The sequence below is a fragment of the Nuphar pumila genome, chromosome 3, assembly GCF_984573655.1.
Source record: "Nuphar pumila chromosome 3, dmNupPumi1.hap1.1, whole genome shotgun sequence".
Classification (NCBI taxonomy): domain Eukaryota; kingdom Viridiplantae; phylum Streptophyta; class Magnoliopsida; order Nymphaeales; family Nymphaeaceae; genus Nuphar; species Nuphar pumila.
Window position 1 is genome coordinate 108522093 of NC_143251.1, and position 24133 is coordinate 108546225.

A 24133-nucleotide genomic window follows, 5' to 3' on the forward strand; every position below is an offset into this window, starting at 1 on the left:
ATCTCATTTACATCGCTTCGTCGTTCTTCAGGGCGATCGGTCGGTAGCGTGAGCTTTGCTTCTTGAGGTCGATTTCTTCCTTGTAAGCTCTCCTTTTTTCTCCTAGTTTCGATTCTCTCTTTCTTTTGTTGATTAGTTAGTTGGCTTAGGGTTTGTGTGGTTATGTGTATGCTGAAAATTGCGTGGTTTTCTGCTTGTTCTGTTCTATTGATTCTGCTTTTTCCTCATCTGTTCTCCTGATATTCAATCATGTGCATTGTGATGATTGGCCTTTGTGGGTTTTTCTCTTTTTTATAACATTGATGGTTTGATTTCTCGTCATTTGATTTCTTTTATCATTGGCTTAGTTTTCTCATGGTTTCAGTGGTTTTTAGCAGGTTTTGTCGTTTTTTTTGGGGGGGTCATGGTGGAAATTATTTCTCAGCATGCAAGAGCCTGAACTAGTTCTTATTTTTTATTTGTTTCTTTTCCTTTTCCCTGGTCTAATGATCGTAGTTTTTCTTTTGACGGGTTTGGTTTTTGTCTGATATCCGTCTTTAATCTGGAAATTAGCTGAACGGTTTTGTTGTGACTTTGTTGTGAGTCGCCTTTTGTAAAGAAAATGATTTGAGATAGTAGTTTGTTGTTTGTCGTATGTTTTTTTTTATCCTTGTCTTCTACATGGGTAGTTTAGCAGAGTACAGATTTTTTTGTTATGTTTTTTAACCGTATTAAATCTTCCATGAGATTCATTTTTAGTTTCTGGTGTTTATCTGGCCATGGAAAACCATGGCAGCCGTTTTGAGTCGGCTGCATACATGGGTAGTGAGACAGGAAAGATATTTTCCTTGGATTTACGTTTTTTTGTTCGGATTCTCTTCCGCCTGTTTTTCGTGTTAGTTCCTGGTGATAATCTGGCCAAGGAAAGTCATTCAGATCTGTTGCATCTCCTTGTCTACGTGATTTTGAAATGTTCTCTATAAAACATGCTTTTGAATGTGATGATACCCTAGATTGGATTTTTCATCTTCTAGATGGAAAATATATTTTGATGTTTTGAAAATAAATCATTTGCTCAGTCGCCCTGCTTCCGCTGTCATGACAGTGTGTAACCATGTGATCTTTGGGGTGTCCACAAACCATTTGTAGTTGTTAGATCATTTGATGCTTAAACTTTGGATCTGATCTCTGTTGTTTTCTAGTTTTTTCAAATCTGGCTATTTTTTACACGTGTTCGCTGCCACTTCGTGCTACCTAATTGATCCTTGTTTTCTGAGAGATGGTACAAAGCGCTTCATATATGGTTCCTCTTTTCTTGTGCTTGTTAATGCAGTTTATTTTTAAAGTTGATGACTGGACTTTCTACATAGCTTTGGAACTAATTTTATTTTGCCTCTTGTCGTAGGTTCAGTATTTAATTTGTTTACCTGCCATATTGATCTGGCTATTGTAGTATGCGTTCTTGTCACTTGACTACCTGATTGTTATTTTTTGGCATGTTCTGTCTTTTGTATATGTGTTCTTATAAGGAGTCACAGTTTTATATTTGAGTTTTATTCCCATGCATTTAATTTTTTTTCTCTTTGATGCATCTTTTAGCTTTTCCATCTACTATCCACAATGGGTAAGGAGAAGGTTCACATCAACATTGTCGTCATTGGACATGTCGATTCTGGCAAGTCGACTACCACCGGACACCTTATCTACAAGCTCGGAGGGATCGACAAGCGTGTGATTGAAAGGTTTGAGAAGGAAGCAGCTGAGATGAACAAGAGGTCATTCAAGTACGCTTGGGTGCTGGACAAGCTCAAGGCTGAGCGTGAGCGTGGTATCACCATCGATATTGCTCTCTGGAAGTTCGAGACCACCAAGTACTACTGCACGGTGATTGATGCTCCTGGTCACCGTGATTTCATCAAGAACATGATCACGGGTACTTCCCAGGCTGACTGTGCCGTGCTCATCATTGACTCGACAACTGGTGGTTTTGAAGCTGGTATCTCCAAAGATGGTCAGACTCGCGAGCACGCACTGCTTGCCTTCACCCTCGGAGTGAAGCAGATGATCTGCTGCTGTAACAAGGTAACCTCATCGGTCTTGTAGTCTTTCCAATTTTATTTGTTTATATGAAATCAAGATCTTAAGATAAAAATGCTTACATTCTGATGAATAATGTGCAGATGGACGCCACAACGCCCAAGTACTCCAAGGCAAGGTACGATGAAATCTGCAAGGAAGTGTCATCCTACCTGAAGAAGGTCGGGTACAACCCTGACAAGATACCCTTCGTGCCCATCTCTGGTTTTGAGGGCGACAACATGATTGAGAGGTCCACCAACCTTGACTGGTACAAGGGGCCAACCCTTCTTGACGCTCTTGACTTGATCCAGGAGCCCAAGCGTCCATCAGACAAGCCCCTCCGGCTGCCTCTCCAGGATGTTTACAAGATCGGTGGTATCGGAACCGTCCCTGTCGGTCGTGTAGAGACTGGTTTCATTAAGCCTGGCATGGTTGTTACCTTTGGCCCCACTGGACTGACCACTGAAGTTAAGTCTGTTGAGATGCACCATGAAGCCCTCCAGGAGGCCCTCCCGGGTGACAACGTTGGCTTCAATGTCAAGAACGTTGCGGTCAAGGATCTCAAGCGTGGTTTTGTGGCGTCCAACTCGAAGGATGATCCTGCCAGGGAGGCTGCCAACTTCACCTCTCAAGTCATCATCATGAACCATCCTGGCCAGATCGGAAACGGTTATGCTCCAGTGCTTGACTGCCACACCTGCCACATTGCTGTGAAGTTTGCTGAGATTCTCACCAAGATTGACCGTCGGTCTGGCAAGGAGCTCGAGAAAGAGCCCAAGTTCCTGAAGAACGGTGATGCTGGAATGGTTAAGATGATTCCCACCAAGCCCATGGTGGTCGAGACCTTCTCTGAGTACCCACCACTGGGTCGTTTTGCCGTCCGTGACATGCGGCAGACAGTTGCTGTTGGTGTGATCAAGAGCGTTGAAAAGAAGGATCCATCTGGGGCCAAGGTCACCAAGTCTGCAGCCAAGAAGAAGTGAATCGTGCGGCTGCTTCCGGCAAGTTGCAGCTTTCTGGTGTCGAGTCTCTATCGTCTGAGTTTCAGTCGGGTGTTGGATGGTGCCTTCCTGGTAGCGAGTCGGATGCAACAGAATTGGGTGCTCGATCGGCGGTGGCATCGCCGTGGAGGTCTTCACGCCTCTTCTATTGTGTCGATTGGTTTAATTTAGTTTTCCTATTTTGCATTTCCTTTGCATTGATGTTTTAATGAGTGGGAGAGTTTGTTTTGTGATCAACTGCATTAGGTTTCTTGAGTTTACGAAAGAGGATACTTTTTGAACTCGATTTAGACAAATGCTATTGCTACAATGCTTTGCTTTCTTCATGTCATGGAATTGTTGTGTTTTCTGTTTTTTTTTTTAAATCCCATGAACCCGTGGTTTAAAAGTTGTCGGTGGAATTCCACTGTTGGTATAAGGTGGATACTGTTTAGCTTGGTTTAGAGGTGGCGGCGACGCGTGGGAAACAGTTGCCAACCCTCTCCTCCCTTTAAAAAAAGTGGCATAAGCTGGAATTAGTCAGATTCCACTAGTTACACAACATACCATTGGGTTTTGAACTTTCAACGTCCCAACATATGGTGACGTGCACTAACAGCTCACTGTACTGGATATCGAATTTGTTTTTTTTATGGTCCATTCCATTTAATTATATCCGGATCCATGGGTTTTCTAAACCCGACATTAATCGGGTTCAGGTTACTGGGATTTTGGAGTCTAGCATCTTCAGAATATCCGTTCTATAAATAGGATGCTTGGACAGTTTCCAATTCAGATCTGGTTTATCATGATTCTAATGTGCACAGGTGACGGAGGGAATCTGATTGTTAATGTTATATTATTAATTTTAATCCTGGGTTCTGTAGATCTGAGATTTCTTGGTTATTAATAGGGTGCAGTTCCATCTGGCACATCTATCGTCTCTGACGAGATGGTGTTTGTGTTGTGTGCATGGAGGAATATCTTGAGACCTGCGATATTCATACATGCCAATGTTGTTCATATTGGCTTTATAATAAAAATAACATATGAAAAAAGGTAGATATGCTTGTAAGGAAAATGTCTTGATATGCGTGGGATGAAAATGTCTTCTTGCTCTTCATAAATAAATTTACATGTTTCGCCTTTGTTTTTAGCTTGTGTTATAACACATGACAGCCTTGTCGTTCTTATTTTGTGTTCTTACTTTGTCGAGATAACTATAAATCGAATGATTGGTTTGATCATTGTGGGCGTCATATAAAGATTTGTCGACCATCTCTTTTGCATTATGAAAAAAAGAAATGGATGTACAAACATTTCAACAAGTGTCATCATGCTATTGTTGAAGAACATATGTTGTTGTGAGTATCATTAAGGCATTTTATTATTGCAGGTAGATTTTATTGTTTTGACGGTTGGAAACTTGAAGATATTTGTAAAATGTTAAGACCTGTTGACAAGAATGCTTGGTTATAGATGCGAGCAAGGGCCTCTACCCTATTCGATATCGTTCATTCATTTCGTATATGTAATGTAACGTAAATCGTAGTTGTAATAACATGTATATCGATTTGTGAGATATTGTTTTTTTTGTTAATATTGATTTGTAAACAATACAACATAAGATATTACAAATAGAGGGTGTGTTATCAAAAACAGTAATCAGACTCACATTTAGAAGCCAAAGATTGAACTCGTTGATGAACCTTTTCCTATTTCATCAATTAATGACCCTGAAGTTCTCATTTCTAAGAAAGCTGGTAAGAAATTTCACTTTTCTTTGGCTTGATATCTTACAAATTGATATACGACAATTCAGCATAATATCTTTCAAATTGATATACGATAATTCAGCATAATATATTACAAATCGATATTAACAACCAAAACAATATCTTATAAATTGACACTAAAAAACACATAATATCTTATAAATCGATATACGATAATTCAACATATTAGCTTACAAATCGATATTAACAAGCAAAACAATATCTCACAAATCGACATTAGAAAACATATAATATCTTACAAATCGATACACGGTAATTCAACATAATATATTACAAATCGATGTACGACACACAGAACAATATCTCACAAATCGACACTAGAAAACATATAATATCTTACAAATCGATATACAATAATTCAACATAATATATTACAAATCGATATTAACAAACAAAACAATATCTCACAAATCGATACTAGAAAACACATATCTTACAAATCAATATACAAAAATTCAGCACAATATATTACAAATCGATATACAGAAATTCAGCATAATATATTACAAATCGGTATACGGCAATTCAAAACAATATCTCACCTATGTATTTTGAGAAAACACTTAATATATGATTTATCGTCTCAGTGTATTTTGTGTAACCATGTGATTTTATGATTTATGAAGTGACAATATCTCACAAATCGACACTAGACACACATAATATCTACAAATCGATATACGACAATTCTGCATAATGTATTACAAATCGATATTAACAAACAAAAAACATAAGATATTACAAAGAGAGGGTGTGCTGACAAAAACAATAACCAGACTGACATTAAGAAGCCAAAGATTGAACCCGTTGATGAACCTTTCCCTATTTAATCAATTAATGACCCTAAAGTTCCCATTTCTAAGAAAGTTGGTAAGAATTTTCACGTCATTTTGGCTTGATATCTTACAAATCAATATACGGTAATTCAACATAATATCTTCCAAATCGATATACGAAAATTCAGCATAATATATTACAAATCGATATTAACAACCAAAACAATATCTTATAAATCGACACTACAAAACACATAATATCTTACAAATTGATATACTACAATTCAACATATTAGTTTATAAATCGATATTAACAAACAAAACAATATCTCAAAAAATTGATATAATATTGATTTTAAAAATGGATTTGTAATATATTATGCAATATTATATCGATTTGTAAGATGTGCCGATTTGCAAGATATTTGTATTATGATTTTGAAATGTGTGCTTGCGGAATTGACATTGTTGCGATTTGCACGCTTGAGGTGGCGATTTGCGTTTTCAACACGTGTGCCAGGTGCATAATTTTGGTTTATGGATCAATGTGAATTTTGTACACAGTCTTACAAAATATGTATATACATTTTACAAAATCTGTTACAAATGTCTGTACACAAAAAATTTGTCATGTTCAGAAAATTGAATGTTAAACAAAAAATTGCTCTCTCTCTCTCAACAGTAAAACATAACCCTCTTCATGTTATCCTTAAGAACATGTAGACATTTAAAACAACTTTCTCTTACTCCTGGGGGCCTCGCGTTCTTCGTTGCTTTCTAGATAATCTTGTAGTCTGGGGTTTTGTATCTTTCGCAATTAGAAAATCCATCAATTTATTGCATAGTTTTGTGTGAAATCCAAGTATATCGTCCTGAAAAAAAAATCCAAAGTCAGACCAATATAAAAATGTAGTCAGCAATAATATAGGATAATAAAACATGTTTAAGTGTACAACATACAACGGTGAATTTTGGTGCTTGTTCATAGTATATTGCTTCAATATACTTCATTACAAAGACACCACAATTGACGTCATTATTTTATAAAGAAGCATCATCTGCGACGTGAAGCCTCCACGGGCCAATGTCGACACCCAACATGTATATGAAAAATCCAACTATGGTTTATGAAAAAGCAAGTAAATTTTGGGTCACGGTACAAGATACAATAATCTTATAGTTAAAAGATTACCAAATGTCCAATGTCATGGTCTACACCAATGTTACAGTCCAAGGAGTTGTATAACCATATTTTTTGTTTTTGTACATCCAAAACGTATACGACCCAATGCTTTTTCGATTGGCACAATGTAGGAATCAATATCTGAAAATCGATGTTAAGAATCAACATATAAATCAATATTAAGAATCAAAATAATATCTTAAATCAATATTAGGAATCAACATAGAAATCGATATTACGAATCAGAACAATATCTTAAATCAATATGAAAATTCCTATTGATAGCTTAAAAATCGATATTTAGTATCAAAATAATATCTTACATAATTAAAGAAATTTTTATTGATATCTTACAAATCGATATTTAGAATCAAAACAATATCTTAAAGCGATATTTAGAATCAAAACAATATCTTAAAGCGATATTAAGAATCAAAACAATATCTTAAATCAATTTTAAGAATCAACATAGAAATCAATATTAAGAATAAAAACAATATATTAAATCTATATGCAAATTCCTATTGATAGCTTAAAAATCGACATTAAGAATCAAAATAAGATCTTAAATAGATTTAACATCTTACAAATCGATATGGTCACAAATCTTTTCACTTGACAAAAAGTTTGTCATTTGGTTATCGTTAACTCAGTATTGTAGCCCATCTAAAAATCCAGCGGCATATGGCATTTGGCGGACGATACTCTTTTGAACGAAACAATAATAATAGTATGTTTAAAACACGAAGGTATATTATTAAAAAAAAAAAACTAAACATATAAGATAACCAATATACTATAAAATAAGGGGTGATGACGTGAACCAACATGATTATTCCCTTGTTTTGAATATACATGACGAAATCGTGTATAGTCGGTTTACAACAAATATGCACTTGTTAATATACATGACCATGACATACATAAATGTATAACTGATAGTGGTTTCATACATACAAAATTACTGATAGTGTGTCCTTTTGCAAATTCATCTCGCATCCGGTCGATGTTCTCTTCAAGCACTTTGTTGAGTTTTCTGCCACCTTGTTTTATGGATGCTGCATTGAAATTAGCTGAATATTCAGTAAAGAAACTGTAGCATTTTATTCAGTAAACGAACTGTAAACGACATAAAAAAGATGAAGTAGGTTAAAAAATTGAAGGTACCCTTTGTTGTGGACATTCGACTGAATTACAACGTCCTTCTTCGACATCGATACAATTTTTGCGATGATGGTGGTTAGTTGAAACATTATTTTTTTTGTTCATTGCTCACGAAGCAGGAAAATGAAACGTCGCATGTTCCTTGCTCTTAAAGGAAACATCATGTGTTCCTTACAGAACACACTACTGAAGTTAAGCGGCGTTTCATGCCCCACCTATTTTCAAAAATCATGTCTAAAGAATATAATAAATAAATAAATTATATTTCACATTAATTAAAAGACATTGTTTCATTTGCTAGTATCATCGAAACAACGTTAGTACGTATAAATGAATGACACATCGCATAACATCAGTAGTGTGTCAGATGACGTTTCCCTAAACTCTAGACCATAAACCCTAAACTAGTGTTATGTGTTGTTCCTTGCACTTAAAGAAAAGGCTACAAATAATAAACCAATAATCAATAATCACTTAACGATTGAGCAAACCTAAGTACAAATCGTGGTAACTACATAATCGCTATACCTAGTAATCATGATTATTGAAATCAATATACATAATAAACTCAAAACTATTAATCACTATATGATTTAGCAAACGTAAGTACAAATCGTGGTAACTTCATAAGCGATGTACCTATTAATCGCTATACTAAGTAATCGCTATCACAAGAAACACTATAAATAGTAAACCCTAAACCAGTAATCACTATACGATTTAGCAAATGTAAGTACAAATCATGTTAACTGCATATTCGCTATACTGAGTTATCACTATACTAAGTAATCACTATCACAAGAAACACTATAAATAATAAACCCTAAACTAGTAATCGTTATACGGTTTAGCAAACATAAAGTACAAATCATGGTAACTTCATAAGTGTTGTACCTATTAATCGTTATAATAAGTAATCACTATCACAAGAAACACTATAAATACTAAACCCTAAACCAGTAATCACTATACGATTTAGCAAACGTAAGTACAAATCATGGTAACTGCATATTCGCTATACTGAGTAATCACTATACTAAGTAATCGCTATCACGGGAAACACTATAAATAATAAACCCTAAATTAGTAATTGCTATACTATCTAGCAAATATAAGTACAAATCGTGGTAACTTCATAATCACTATACCTAGTAATCGCTATTACATGAATCACTATACATAATAAACTAAAAACTAGTAATTGCTATACGATTTAGCAAACATAAGTATAAATCATGGTAACTTCATAATCGCTAAGTTTGTATAAATTAGACCTAAGTTTATTTAGTCTTGTCGATTTTTCAGTGGCACTTCTGTGTTACAATTATTAAGAAAAAAATTATATAATTACAACAAAGAATGTTAAAATTACAACGGATATTCAAATCACATATGTTTATTTACTGGCACTTGACGACTCAGATGAACATACAAATCATCTCTTTCTTTGCCTTGGTGGAGTCTCTTTATTCGGTGGCCTCTTCGTTTCCTTTATCTTATTAAACGCACTGGTAATCATATCAACCAATGACCCGATTTGTCTCCCCAAATTTTGCACGTCCTTCCATAACTTCTTATTCTCCCTCTCCAACATCGCTAACCTTTTGTCAAATAATACATTCTTCTGTAGGAGTTGTGTTTGCTCCTTATCATGTTCTGCAACAGAGAGAATCACAGAAAGTGCCAAATGGATACGATGGACGTTACGTCTATGTTGGAAGACGACATGCTCAGAGACAAGATTGTCCTTACTTTCAGGTTGCTTTATTTCAATCTATCGATTTTCATGCATGGGTTGCCAATATTGTTTGAAATAGTTGGGTTCATGTTGTCATTCTTTATAATCATATGGTATGACACGAACACTTCATTTATTTTAGCAATCCAATTGTTTCCTGAAGTGTTCGTGCCAATTCACGTTTCTGGCCCCACCACTATTCATCTTCTCAATTTCACAGACGCTTTTGGTACCGACTGTCCCAAGCCAGCTTGTAGGAGTACTCGACTACCATGCTGCAACTCGGCTTCATATTTGCTAAGGAGCCAAACATCGCAGACCGACAGTCTCGCAGCCACAACAACCTCTTTGTCCTCGTCCTCCAAATCTTCATACGATTTCCACACAACTTGTACAATCGAGATTGTGGTTTAAATATAGATATAATTATTCATGCAAAATGCTTAATACAATAACAATTTGTACAAAGGAAGACAAAATCCTAAAGCGATGATTACTTAAGAATGCTAAATATTATAACGATTTAAGCTAATGAAAGTTAGATGTTAAGGAGATAACAATTTGTACTAAGGAAGACAAAATCCTAAAGCGATGATTACTTAAGAATGCTAAACATTATAATGATTTTCGCTAATGAAAGTTAGATGCTAAGGAGATAACGATTCGTATTAAGGAAGACAAAATTCTAAAGTGATGATTACTTAAGAATGCTAAACATTATAACGATTTACACTAATGAAAGTTAGATGCTAAGGAGATAACGATTTGTACTAAGGAAGACAAAATCTTAAAACGATGATTACTTAAGAATGCTAAACATTACAATGATTTACGCTAATGAAAGTTAGATGCTAAGGAGATAACGATTTGTACTAAGGAAGACAAAATCCTAAAGCGATGATAACTTAAAAATGTTAAACATTACAACGATTTTAAACCATTTACCTCATTTAATTGCAGTCTATCCAAAATGAACTGAGCATTTTTCTCCTTGACATTTATTGAAGCCCACTGACCGATCTTGGGAAAACCATAAACCACATGGTCATACTGAGGACGCAAGGTGACAATATGCTCCTACGTCTAGGCCTACAAAAACAATATATTAGAAATACTATAACCTTCAACGAGCTTAGTCTACAAGTACTCTAAATATGTAATAAACAAATACTTGAACAAATGACGAAAACCCCCCGACGATTTTCATACCTTTACTCGCACGGTAAAGTTGATTGTACAAGTGTGCGAGCATAGCAACACCCCATGCCCAGTTGTCGACTTCATCTAAGTCTTCCAGAAACTGCAGCCACAAGTAACTTATTCTCAAACTAGAACAATCAAAAAATAAAGTCCAAAAAAATAAAAAAGGAAGCCCTGCAACTCTTGGTCAGCTGCTTCAGATGCACATGCAACGAACCAGCCTTTCCATTTATTACAGAAAAAATGAACTTTCATCAATGAGAAATTGCTTTCATCATAAATACACTCACGCCATTCCTCCATCGACATTCTTAGAAAGACCATGCAATTGTCCCTTGAGTTATAGTTTGAATCCTGTGTTAGGACACCACTTCCATGACACTTAAGACCCGTAATCCATGACACATCTTCTAGGGTCATGGTGATTTCAAAACCTCCAAAATGGAACGTGTTCGTCTTAGGGTTCTACTTATTGACCAGGTGGGTCATGGTGTTCCAACAATTTTCAAAATAATGTTGGTCTAAAAGGCCGCCAAACTGCATCTTTCATAATCGGTTCTTTTGATATTTACTAAGCTTTTTGTACAACGACAGAACTACAAGTCACTAATACCGCCCTTTCAGCTTTTCACTTGCTGCTCTGCTTCTCTTCTAACCTGCCTGTAACACAAGATATCAAATCACAATTAATCACTATCGCAGTAATCACTATTTATAGTAATCGTTATACAGAGTAATCACTATATATAATAATACCTACAACAGTACATCACGACATCCAGTAGCGATTAACATACCTTGGTCACACTTTTTTCCTCTTCATCTCCTCTCTTCCTCTACTTTTGTACTTCTTCCTTCCTTCACTCTTTCGCGTCCATCCTCTGCTTTTTCCTTTTCCTCGTCCTTCTCCTTCTTTTGCCTTTCCTTCTCTTCCTCGTCCCTCCTTTTCCTTTATTTGCCTTTCCTTCTCTTCCTCATCCCTCCTTCTCCTTTCTTTGCCTTTCTTTCTCTTCCTCATCCTCTTTCTTCTTCCTTTGTCTTTTCTTCTCTTCCTTGTCATCTTTCTCATTTCTTTGCCTTTCCTTCTCTTCCTCGTCCTAAATCTGATTTCTGTGCATTTCCACTTCATTCTTCTTCCATTGTCTTTGTTTCTCTTCCTCCTCCTCATTCTTTTTCAACTGTCTTTGCTTCTCTTCCTCCTTCTTCTTCTTCTTCTTCAATTGCCTTCGCTTCTCTTCCTCCTTCTTATTCTTCCTTTGCTTTTCCTTCTCTTTCTCCTTTTTCCTTCGCTTCTCTTTCTCATCCTTATTCTTCCTTTGTTTTTCCCTTTCATCCTCCTCCTTTTTCTGCCTTCTTTTCTCTTCCTCTTCCTTATTCTTTCTTTGTTTTTCCCTCTCCCCCTCCTCCTCCTTTTGCCTTCGCTTCTCTTTCTCCTTCTCCTTATTCTTTCTTTTCTTTTCCCTATCATCCACCTCCTCCTTCTTTTTCTTTGTTTTTCTTTGAGTTTTTTCATTATCCTCCTTCCTTTCCTTTTGCTTCTCTTCGTCATCATTCTTCTTTTTCATCTATACTTCTTCCTCATCATTCTTTATTGGATTATCATCTTCAATATCTGATGGATTAGGTTCCGCTTTATACTTTACCATCAATTGCTCCCTTTCTTTATCATTCTCAATAGTCATTATTTTGTAGTACGCTTCTAATTGCTCATACAAAGCATATTGTTCGACGATTTCATCAAGAGATTTTTCCTCTAGCGATGAAGTGTTTCTTCTCTTACGAATGTAAGTCATTGGTAACCTACACAACACAAAAACTCACAGAGACGACAAAGGGTGCTTCGACAAAAGAAGACGAAGTGTTAGATTTTTTGTGGAACGTTTATGGGAAAATATTGTGAGGATCTCCTTTTATAGCAAATGAGTTTAATGCTTATGGGACCCGCCAAAGATTTTATAATAAAATAACATATCCCTTTAAGCGGTTCACATTTTAGGCGGTTTACGTAATGACGTCTTTGTCAGCTACAAATCGATATAGAAATTTATGTTGATAGCTTATAAATCGATATACAGAATTAGGATAGAAATCGATATTAAGAATCAAAACAATATCTTAAATCGATATCAAGAATAAGCATAGAAATCGATATTAAGATTTAGAACAATATCTTAAATCGATTTGAAAATTCGTATTGATATCTTACAAGATCGATATTTAGAATTAAAACAATATCTTAAATCGATATTAGGAATCAAAACTACATGTTAAATCAATATGAAAATTCCTATTGATATCTTACAAATCGATATTTAGATTCAAAATAATATCTTAAATCGATATTAAGAATCAACATACAAATCGATATTAAGATTCAGAACAATATCTTAACTCGATTTGAAAATCCGTATTGATATCTTACAAAATCAATATTTAGAATCAAAATAATATCTTAATTAAATCGATATTAAGATTCAAAATAACATATTAAATCGATATGGAAATTCCTATTGATATCTTACAAATCAATATTTAGAATCAAAACTATATCTTAAATCGATCAAAACAATATCTTAAATCGATATTAAGAATCAATATAGAAATCAGTATTAAGATTCAGAACAATATCTTAAATCGATTTGGAAATTTGTATTGATATCTTATAAAATCTATATTTAGAATCAAAACAATGTCTTAAATCGATATTAAGAATCAAAACAACATATTAAATCGATATGGAAATTTCTATTGATATCTGAAAAATCAATATTCAGAATCCAAATAATACCTTAAATCGATATTAAGAATCAAAACAATATCTTAAATTGATATTAAGAATCAACATAGAAATCGATATTAAGTTTCAGAACAATATCTTAAATCGATTTGGAAATTCATATTGATATCTTAAAAACCGATATTTAGAATCAAAACGTAATCTTAAATCCATATTAATAATCAAAACAATACTTAAATCGATATCAAGAATTAGCATAAAAATCGATATTATGAATCAAAACAACATATTAAATTGGCAACGGTGCTTCGAATACACTCCAACAATAGTAGACGACGAAAAGGGGTGCTTTGGCGACAGTAGACGACGACAAAGGGGTGCTTCGACGACAGCAGACGACAACAAAAGGTGCTTCGACGACAACAGACGACAACAAAGGGTGATCTCGCGGCAGCAGACGTCGTCAAAGGGAGCTCCTACTACAACAGATGGTGCATCATCAAAGGGTGAGCCAGAACGTTTAGGGTGACATATTGCGAGGAACTCCTATTAAAGCAGAATCGTTTACTCCTTAGGGCAAAAATGATGATGATTTTAACCCTTTCTCTCTTCTGGCGGGAGGATATTTTTGTCCTTTACTCAAAACATTATTTCATGACGCTAATGGCGGGAAAGGGTACTTAAGTCTTTGCAAACAAATCAAACTCCGATGCTAAGTGATGCCGACACACACGGGGAAACAAGCCCCACTTGCTTACATATGTGGCGCTCATTCAGACCCGAGAACACCAACCTGCGTGTTTCGTGGGGGGGACATATAACCTGCTTGGCTTTCCGACCCATCCAACCCAAGTCTTGTCATCATTATCACTGCATTGTCATTGTTCTATGGCAGCATAGCAAGAGTTGGAATCCCCACATTTAACTTGCAATTCGAAGACCCCATTTCATATTCCAAAGTTGTTTTTCATGGAGGAAGGGATTTTATATTCCAATGTTAGTAGATGTAGGGCTGCCAACGAGTTTAGCTACCCAACCCATTAGGGTGTACTCGGACCCGCCCAAGTCACAAATTTTTGGGTTTTGGGTTTTGCTAGGTTACAAAAATATATCGGAAAATGACTTTGTATTGTCCTTGTAAATTGGTGCACTTCCCAAAATTTACACATGCCAACTTTTTGAGGTTCTTGTGATATATGTATATTATAGGAAGTTCGTAACAGTTCAAAACCTTTCAATAAAAAAAGATTCGATGAACATTCATAAATACAGGATGATCTTCTCAAATACAATATGAACTTTACAAATATAACCTTAGAAACAAACTTTAATCTTTAAGAAGATTTAACGTTCGCGGACTATGCTTGTCTGGTAGGAGCAGCTAGTGCATAGGTTGAGACGTAGAAGGTTTGAAACTGGTATTGTTGTATAACTGGTAGGGGTCAGCCTAACGCTAGCATGCCTTTCAAAAAATAAAAAGTTGCAAATATCTTCAACTTTCACACTTTGATAAGATCTCTATAAATATAGTATGAACTTCACGAATATAACCTATGAACCTTCTTTAAATAAATAGTTTTTAAGGAGATCCATAAATGTTTGTCGACACTTACCAATATTAGTTGTAAATGTCTCTAACTTTCGCATGCTGAAGAGACCTTCACAAATACAGTGTACGAACTTTGCAAATATAACTTGCTAGTAAATACCGCAAGAGGAGGTTAACAAATATCTACTTACATTTACAAATACCCATTGATAATGTCTATACTTTCATATGCTTGCTGATTTATATATAAAGTCACTATATTTTTTATTTTTTATTTTTTTGTTTGATTTTTGTTAGAACCCTAACTCTTTTTCTACTAGAACTTTAACTCCTTTCTCTCTCTCTTTTGTTGCGATTTCTGTAAAATCATCTTGAAGCATTCCAACGAGGTTGCGACATTCTTTTGGTTAACTTTTCTATCTTTCAGTTAGGTCTTAAAGTAAGTTATATATATATATGTATTATTTTTATATTACTAAGTTTTTTTTTTATAAATTTATATTTAATACAATCTTGTATTTGGTTGTTGTCGTAGAAGATTTATGTATGTTTTCTTGTATTTTATTTAATATTTGATAGTAGATTTTTTGTTTAAAGTTTTTTTCATAGATTATATATATATATATATATGGTGTTGTAGATGATTTATGCTTGTTTTTTATTATTTATTTAATATTTAATGATTTTCTGTTAGGATAATAAGGATTGTTTACAAGCATTCAATTAGTATCATGGAGTTTGGGTTGACTAATTTTTTTTTTGTTGTTAATTAAATGTACGAAGAATATATATTGTTACATGTTATGAAATATTGTGCGGTTAATGTAAGTAGTTAATGATAATTTCTAAAAAAGTTAAAGTACATAAAATCAATGAACGAATATTATAGACAGAGTTGAAGAAACTTAAATCAGGAATGGTTACGTCAAAAACCCAGATAAGTCTGTATGTGCTCGAGTCGATGAGATCCTGGGTGGTTTGGTCCTTTATGTAGGTTTCGTGATCCTCTGAAAAATAAATCTAAAAAGAATCTGCGCCTCCTTAATTAGCCTTAGCTTTTCTTTACTGGGAATACGATTCCTGCATCTAACATTTGGCTTTTCCTGTACTTTGCTGGCTTTGGATTCATCCATGGTCTGGTTTTCCATTATATTCACTCTGTGTTATGTGAATAAATATCTCGAGGGGTAAAAAAAAAAAAAATATCCTTCCGTTGTCTTTCCCATGCAGCTCTTAGAAATATTGGATTGCATTTGCCATTTAGAAGATGAATTCATAAAGAAAGCGCTTCAATGCCATTTGCTGAAAAACATCCTTGGCATGAAATCCAGTTAATGAAAAATTCACTTTCTTTGTTTCGTTTAGTTATAATGCAATATGATTGGTTAAATATTTTGATTGCCATAAAAACATGGAACGTGGAAAACCAATAATCCAGCAAATTATCTGTACGTTCAGATCAACCAAATAATCATGCAGAGAACTTTTTTAGCCCTTTTCAATAATTACGACAAAACTCAGTTTACTCACCAAGTTTTGACCTTGGGTACAGGGAGTAGACCCAGCTTATACGTTGGGGAAAAACAGTTGAGGTGGTGGGTTTTGAAATAGGGACTTGCTGTGAGCTTGGTGACATTGTGTAGCAGAGGGCTCGTAGGTCATTGTACGATGATTTAAGAGATAATAACACCTATTGAGTAGCTCTGAAACAATTTAATAAGGCGGTTGTTTATTGAAAAAACACATTGTTCTTTATTGAGTAAAACAAAAAACGTATATTGCATGCAACTTGCAAGATTGCAAAAGTTCGAGCGAATACGAAGCAATAAACATTGAAAATGGCAAAACTTATTCGCAAAAAATATCATATGACAAACGAAGAAGCATTACTATTTAGATACAATGTACTAACTTCGATGAGAAGTTTGAACAAAAAATATAGTGACCAACATCAACATCATACTGGTTCTCGTCTTGTTCGCTGAAGAACAACCGTGAACTAGGTATGTTTGTGGGCGGCCAAAAATTTCTACCACGCAATCTCTAGTGTTTGGGCTATATGAAGAAATCTGATTGTCTTTGATGGATGAGTAGGTGGGCATCATGCCAAACAGGGACCTTGATGGTTTCACCGCGATGAACCCACAACAAAAATACAACAACCGGTAGAGCAGGAGTGAGTTCACAGTAGAAGCAAACTCCATTCCAATAGTCTTTGTCATGGTAGTTGAACGTTAGGTGTAATGCCCCAAAATTTTAACCAAAAAATAATAAATTTTGTTTTTATGCAACTTATCAATGACATTGCTTCAACCTGAGGTCCACTTGTTCGCAAACGCTAGTATATATTAGCCCACTAGAATTAAGTTTGAGAAAAAGATAACTAACGACAAAAACCCTTTATCAAAGAAAAATAGAAATACAATAGAAATATTTATTTTGGTTTTGGTTTGAATTTCAGGCGGGTTATAGGTATGTTAAATCAGCATGGGACTGAATCTAATTCTAGCATTGAACTTGGGTCTAGGTTCAAATCATGAATCAGTTCCAACTCAAGAATCTGAATCTGAGATATAAAAAAAACTATATAATTCATGAACTAATTTAAAATCATTCACCAATTAACTGAAGCGTTTCTAAACCATTGTCAAACAAATTAACAAGTCTTTCAATTTAACACTAATCTCATATCTACATATTTGATTATTGACACCACTGCAACATCCCGCCATCACTTCAGTTAATTTATTCATTACCAGAGTATTTTTAATATAGAGGTCAATTTCATCAAGTCTCAGTAGGAATACAATAACATTGCATGAGTATACGGAACAAAGCATACAAGAAATATACATTTTTCAAGACATATACAATGCAACATAACAATCATGATACATTCCAATAAAAAACTATAGCAATTAAATCCATGCAACATATTTTAAAACATGAACATATCTATAATTGATCTTTTACATTATTAGGGGATAATTTAAATATAAATTTTTACAAAATAAATGTGTTCAATAGTAAAGTGTTTGTTTCTCTCCAGTGTGTATCCTTGTGGGTACTCACAGGGCTAGACACCAAGACGAAGAGCCCAATCAGGGGTTTATTATGTTATATATTTTAATGACTCGAGTGCTTCATCAAATCGGTCCCACTGTGTGTCGTCCATGACCAAGAGAAATTCCACCAGTGACAACATAAAAACATGATGCATTCTAAACATTTACAAAAAATATGAACTTACCACCTAAAACACATTGGTAGTCTGACCCCCTAACTCCGATGACTGGGAACCAAGTGAGGCACATAGCACTCTAAAAAACAACATAATTATCCAAAAATGATTTGTATCAATTACTCTCTCCAAGGTAAACCACAATATGAATGAGTTATTATGTCCTCTTTATTAGGGGTATCATTTCATATTATTACATGTCATATATCATTCAACACACTATGACTCAATAGCCCAAGTATCCTTACATGATAACTTTTCATATTGACATTTATGACATGCGCATCATACTACCAATTCATGATAGTTACATATTTTTATTAGCTCATTCATGTTGATAACTCATTCAGTATACCACAATATCTTTAAACTAGTTGATTATTCATACCCTCGCATCCGCTCTAAGGTAATTATATTAAGTACACATATATATTCTTTTTATAACATGATACAATTTCAGCATACCATTGGTTCTTTTCAACCACTTGCTCACTCATAAGCATTCATGTGTGCATGCATAATTTCTATGCCTTATAATACATCATCACATTTCACCTGACATATTTATGCACTCTTGGTACCACATCGGTTTCTTTGAATCACAAGCTCATTCATGAGCATCTACATATGCATGCATGCATTTCATATCTTATAGCACATCATAACATCATATTGCATATCAACATATCATGCACCTCATTATAACTTTATGATAGGAAATTATGACATAACATTCAAACATTGTTTACAGGTTATTGTACAATTGTCTAACCTCAATAGGCCCATATACATTAATATGTCATGTGTCTATATAATTAATCTCTAGAACCAAGCCATGTTCATCTGGCTCACCTTTGGAACCATGATATGCAATCAAACATAAATTCTCAATTCAAAACTATTATCATAAAATTTACCGCTCCTTATAAATTATGCCATAAATCAACCAGAATGATTTTGGATCTGGGATTTTTACAATAGCTTCATACACAAGTTACATGCATACTGGCAAAAATCTAGACATTAATTCATCACAGATTAAGAATTAAAATTTTTATAAGTATAAACTATTTTTTGTTCATAAAAGAGTTTTGTCATATTCAGTCTTTTCAATAAAAAATCAGCCATAAATTATACATAATAAATTAAATGCTAAGATTTTTATTAAAAATTAGTGGATGACTTGATATGTCTGATTCAAGTCCTAAAAAATCCAAACTTAAATTCAATTCTAACAGAGAACTAAAATCACATCATATCTGCTATATATGATATTTGACAGAACAAGTTCTAGAAAATCATAGTTTCTAGAGCAAATTCTCTCATTTTTATTTTCAAACTGCGAAGAATCATCCTCCAAGATTTTAATTATGTGTGCTTATATATCTAAACTAACACACATTAAAATTTCATCCATAGATCCAGAGTATTTTGGGAGATATGATTTTTATAAAGTTTTTTCTATCTTCACTGGATCACTATCAGAATAAAATTCTTGTGTCGACTTGCAGATGGCATATCTCTCAAATCATGACGCCTCTAAGTCTAAGATTTAAACTGGGATTGCTTCCATATATATGTATGAAACATTCTGATATTTTTTACAGGATTTATGATGAAAGTGTTGTAGGATCGAGGCAACGAGCACTAGAGGGGGGTGAATAGTGCTTTTAAATATCGTCTTTAGAATTTTGAAGAATTTTGAGATTCGCAAAGCAATCACACAAAAAACACAAGAATTTATCATGGTTTGGTCTTTCAGACCTACATCTAGTCTCCAAGTAAAACCTGCTTGAGATTTTCACTATCAATATTATGTAACCACAAGAATATACAGACCAAATCCGATCCTGCTTTCAGTAACAAACTTAGTGAAAGCAAACAACTCCTTTAAACCAAGGAGTCATTTTCTTTTACAAAAAAATAAAATAATCAACTTACAGTCAACCTACGAGCCCTTCTTATGAATGCAAATGGAATGCAATTGACTTTTGAGGTTGTTGAAATACTCAACTCACGAATTCACTAGCTCTCAATAGAATTTTAATGAAAAGCTGGAGTGAAAATATCAAGTGAGTGAGAAAATGAATATAAGTGAAAAGCAAAGATTAATTCAATGTAATTTGATTGGATTTGATGTTTTTGAGTGTGGAATGCACTCATATTTATAATTAAAATATTCCATACATTGAGGGTATGAAAGGGTGTCAAAACATTCCATTTTGAACAGTCAAATCGTTTGAAAAATGAAAAGACACGCCTTTTAAAAGTTTTAGGAAAAATGACAAAATTAGTCGACTGGAATAATAGTTAGTCGACTGAAATTAAACATTAGCAGATCGTCGGTCGATTAATGTGTTTAACAGAGCCGTTTGAAAATCTGAAATTTCAAACTTAGTCGACTAAAGAAAAAGTTAGTCGACTGATAATATCATCAGTAGACTGAAAAACCTTTCAGTCGATTGCTGCTAAATTTTTCTGAAAATGCACGTTCAGTCCGGTCGACTTATACAACCTTTAGTCGACTGCTGCTAAATTTTCTGAAAACAAACATTCTATCTGGTCGACTGATAAAACCTTCAGTCAACTGCTGCTAAAGTTTCCTGAAAACAGACATTCTATCTGGTCGATTGATAAAACCTTATGTCGACTGCTGCTAAATTTTCTGAAAACAAACATTCTGTCTGGTCGACTGATAAAACCTTCAGTCGACTAATTTAGAAAATTGATATTTTTGCTTTGAAAAGTTGGCACAAAAAAGTTGGTTGACTGGTGAGTCTGTTGGTCGACTAATAAACATGAAAAATTAAGTAAAGAGTTTTCTAAATTGATTTTCATGAAGGGTTTTTTTAGAAAATTTTTTGTAAAGACTTTTTAGGTGAAATGCAATTGAAATATGCACTCTAAGTAAGGCTCTTACAAGAATCAAAGACATTTAATAAAATTTATATTTACACACTAGTCTTCAAAGATTCTTCATTGAATTCATCGATTCTTGTCATCTTTCTTCATTGCCTTAGTTGAAATGCAGTTGATTCACTTGTTCATTATCAAAATCTAGTTCTGAAAATGTCATATATGGCTTCGTTGTCATAATAATCTCTCCTTTTTTTATGATGACAAACTAGTCAAAGATGGAGCATTTAGATGCATAGATGGAGATTTTTCTCCCCCTATCAATATGTTGCAAAACATAAGAAGTTAGCACAATCAAAGCACATATATCACATATTGATTGTTTTGCATTTTCATTATTACTTCATGCATTGCAATTTTTAATGCTTTCACATGCAATTTTCATGTTTGCAATTTTCATGTTTGTCTTTTTTTTTTCTCCCCCTTTGTCATAATCAAAAGGAGTAAGTGCAGTCATAGCATAAGCAAAATGCAAATTAAAGTTCAAAATATTACAACCGAGAAATTATCAAAGTTCATGAAAAGAAATGTTGTTTTATCAAAGCAAAAACATTAAACAAAGTTCAAGAAAAATGTTAGTCTTAAAAGTTTTCAAGTAAAACAAAAACTTCAAAAAAAATTATAAGTCTAATAATGAGCAAATGCCTAGTTCTTCAGACATGGCCAAAAGCCAAAATTCATCATCACAAGCCTCATTGATATTCTTTGGTTCTATTTTAGATATGAAAGCAATATTTGCAATATATTTTTCCAATTGCCATATAGTTTGGACACCACTCTTTATATCTCCAATAATCTGCTCATGTGGATGATTAGGAGCTTCTTTCCAAACCGGTAGAAGAGAAATATTTTCTTGAGAAGTTCTCTCTATCAAAGGTTCTTCTTGAAGTATGACTTCTTCGCCTTCGCTTAGATGTATAACCTGCTCACAATTCTCATCAAATGCAACATGTAAAGATTCTTCAATGCAAGATGTTCTTTTATTAAAAACACGATAAGCTTTATTTCTAGAAGAATATCCAATAAATATTGCTTCGTCTGATTTTGAATCAAACTTATCAAGATTATCTTTGGTATTTAACAAGAAGCATTTACTACCAAAATTTTTGAAATATGAGATCTTTGGTATACAATCATAATACAATTCAAAACATGTTTTATGTAAAAATAGTTGAATGAGAACACGGTTTAGAACATAACATGCTGTATTTACTGCTTCAGCCCAAAAGTATTTTGGTAATTTTTTATCTTGAAGCATGGTTCTAGCACATTCTTGCAAAGTTCTATTCTTTCTTTCAACAATTCTATTTTGTGGAACCGCTCTAGGAAAAGCAAAGTTGTGAGATATATCATGTAAATCACAAAACTTTAGAAAAGATTCATTTTCAAATTCACCACTAAGATCACTACGAATTGTAATAATGGATGTAGATTTTTCATTTGTAATTCTTTTACAAAGTTTAAAAAATTCAGAAAAAGCATCATTTTTGCATTTTAGAAAAATTACCCAAGTAAATCGAGAATAATCATCTACTATAACAAAAGCATACTTGCTACCATTCAAACTTTGAATTCTAGATGGTCCAAATAGATCTAAATGTAAAAGTTCAAGATGATGCTTTGTTGAAATTATATCTTTTGCTTTAAAAGAACTCTTGATTTGTTTACCCATTTGGCAAGCATCACATAAGTGGTCCTTCTTATATGGTATTCTAGGCAGGCCTCTAACAAGATCATTCTTGGATAACTTAGAAATTAATTTAAAGTTAACATGTCCAAGTCTCTTGTGCCATAACCATTGGATAACTTAGAAATTAAAAGAATTTCATTCTCGAAATTGATACAAAGACTACTCGATCAAACTGAGGTATTTTTTCCTTATGCTAGCCTTAGGTTTCCTTGATATATAGGTCGCCTGGACTCTCAAGGGATTGACTAATTCGAATAGGTAAGAAATATGGTGATTTGGTGAGTCTATCTACTATAACCCATATAACATCATGTTGTCGACAGATTCTGGGTAAATCCACCACAAAATCCATGGTAATATTCTCCCATTTTCAATATAGAATCTTAATCTGCTGCATCAATCTGCTAGGTATCTGACACTTAATGTAGATTTGTTGGCAAGTCAAGCACTTTGATACATACCTCCCAACTTCGCGCTTTATATCGTTCCACCAATACCTTCCCTCCAACTCTTTAAACATCTTTGTACTCTTCGGGTGTATGGTGTACTTAGTCTTGTGAGCCTCATCCAGTAGCTTTTCCTCTAACTTAGGGTCATTAAGCACTTAAAAGTCACTCCTTCATCCAAATTCTTCCATAATCTTTTAGTAAAAAAAAAGGTACCTTCTTGCTCGATGAGTGCCTTTAATTTCTCGTACTGAGGTTCCTTCTTCTGTCCAGCTATTATCCTTTTGACGATTTCAGGCTGGATAGTCAAACTAGATAATTGGATAACACCATGATCATCAACAAAGAGATTCCACTCAACGAAATCCTCCAATAAATTTCATTATTTTTTACTAGACTGGCTAAAGTACCACCAGCCTTGCAGTTAAGAGCGTTTGCTATCACATTATCCTTATACAGATGATAAAAAATAGTGAACTTATAGTCCTTGATAAACTTCAATCATCATTGCGAAAATATGCACTTTAGGCTTTTGTGATCAGTAAATACTTTGAATTGTTCTTCATATAAGTAGCGCCACCATATATTTAAAGAAAAGACAACTACAACCAACTCCAGATCAAGGGTAGGATAATTCCACTCATAGATCTTCAATTGCC

General features: G+C 34.0%; 1 protein-coding gene across 2 annotated transcripts; it reads left to right on the top strand.

The window, feature by feature from the left end:
• Positions 1-3385, top strand: LOC149843249 (elongation factor 1-alpha-like). Of its 2 annotated transcripts, none has more exons than XM_089999675.1 (3): positions 1-82; positions 1579-2061; positions 2160-3385. In XM_089999675.1, the coding sequence occupies exons 2-3, from the start codon at positions 1600-1602 to the stop codon at positions 3039-3041; spliced, it is 1344 nt and encodes a 447-aa protein (XP_089855801.1). In that variant the 5' UTR covers positions 1-82; positions 1579-1599; the 3' UTR covers positions 3042-3385. The 2 variants fall into 2 exon arrangements, with proteins under 2 accessions (XP_089855801.1, XP_089855802.1); XM_089999676.1 differs by having other exon boundaries at positions 5-67.
• Positions 3386-24133: the final 20748 nt, after the last annotated feature.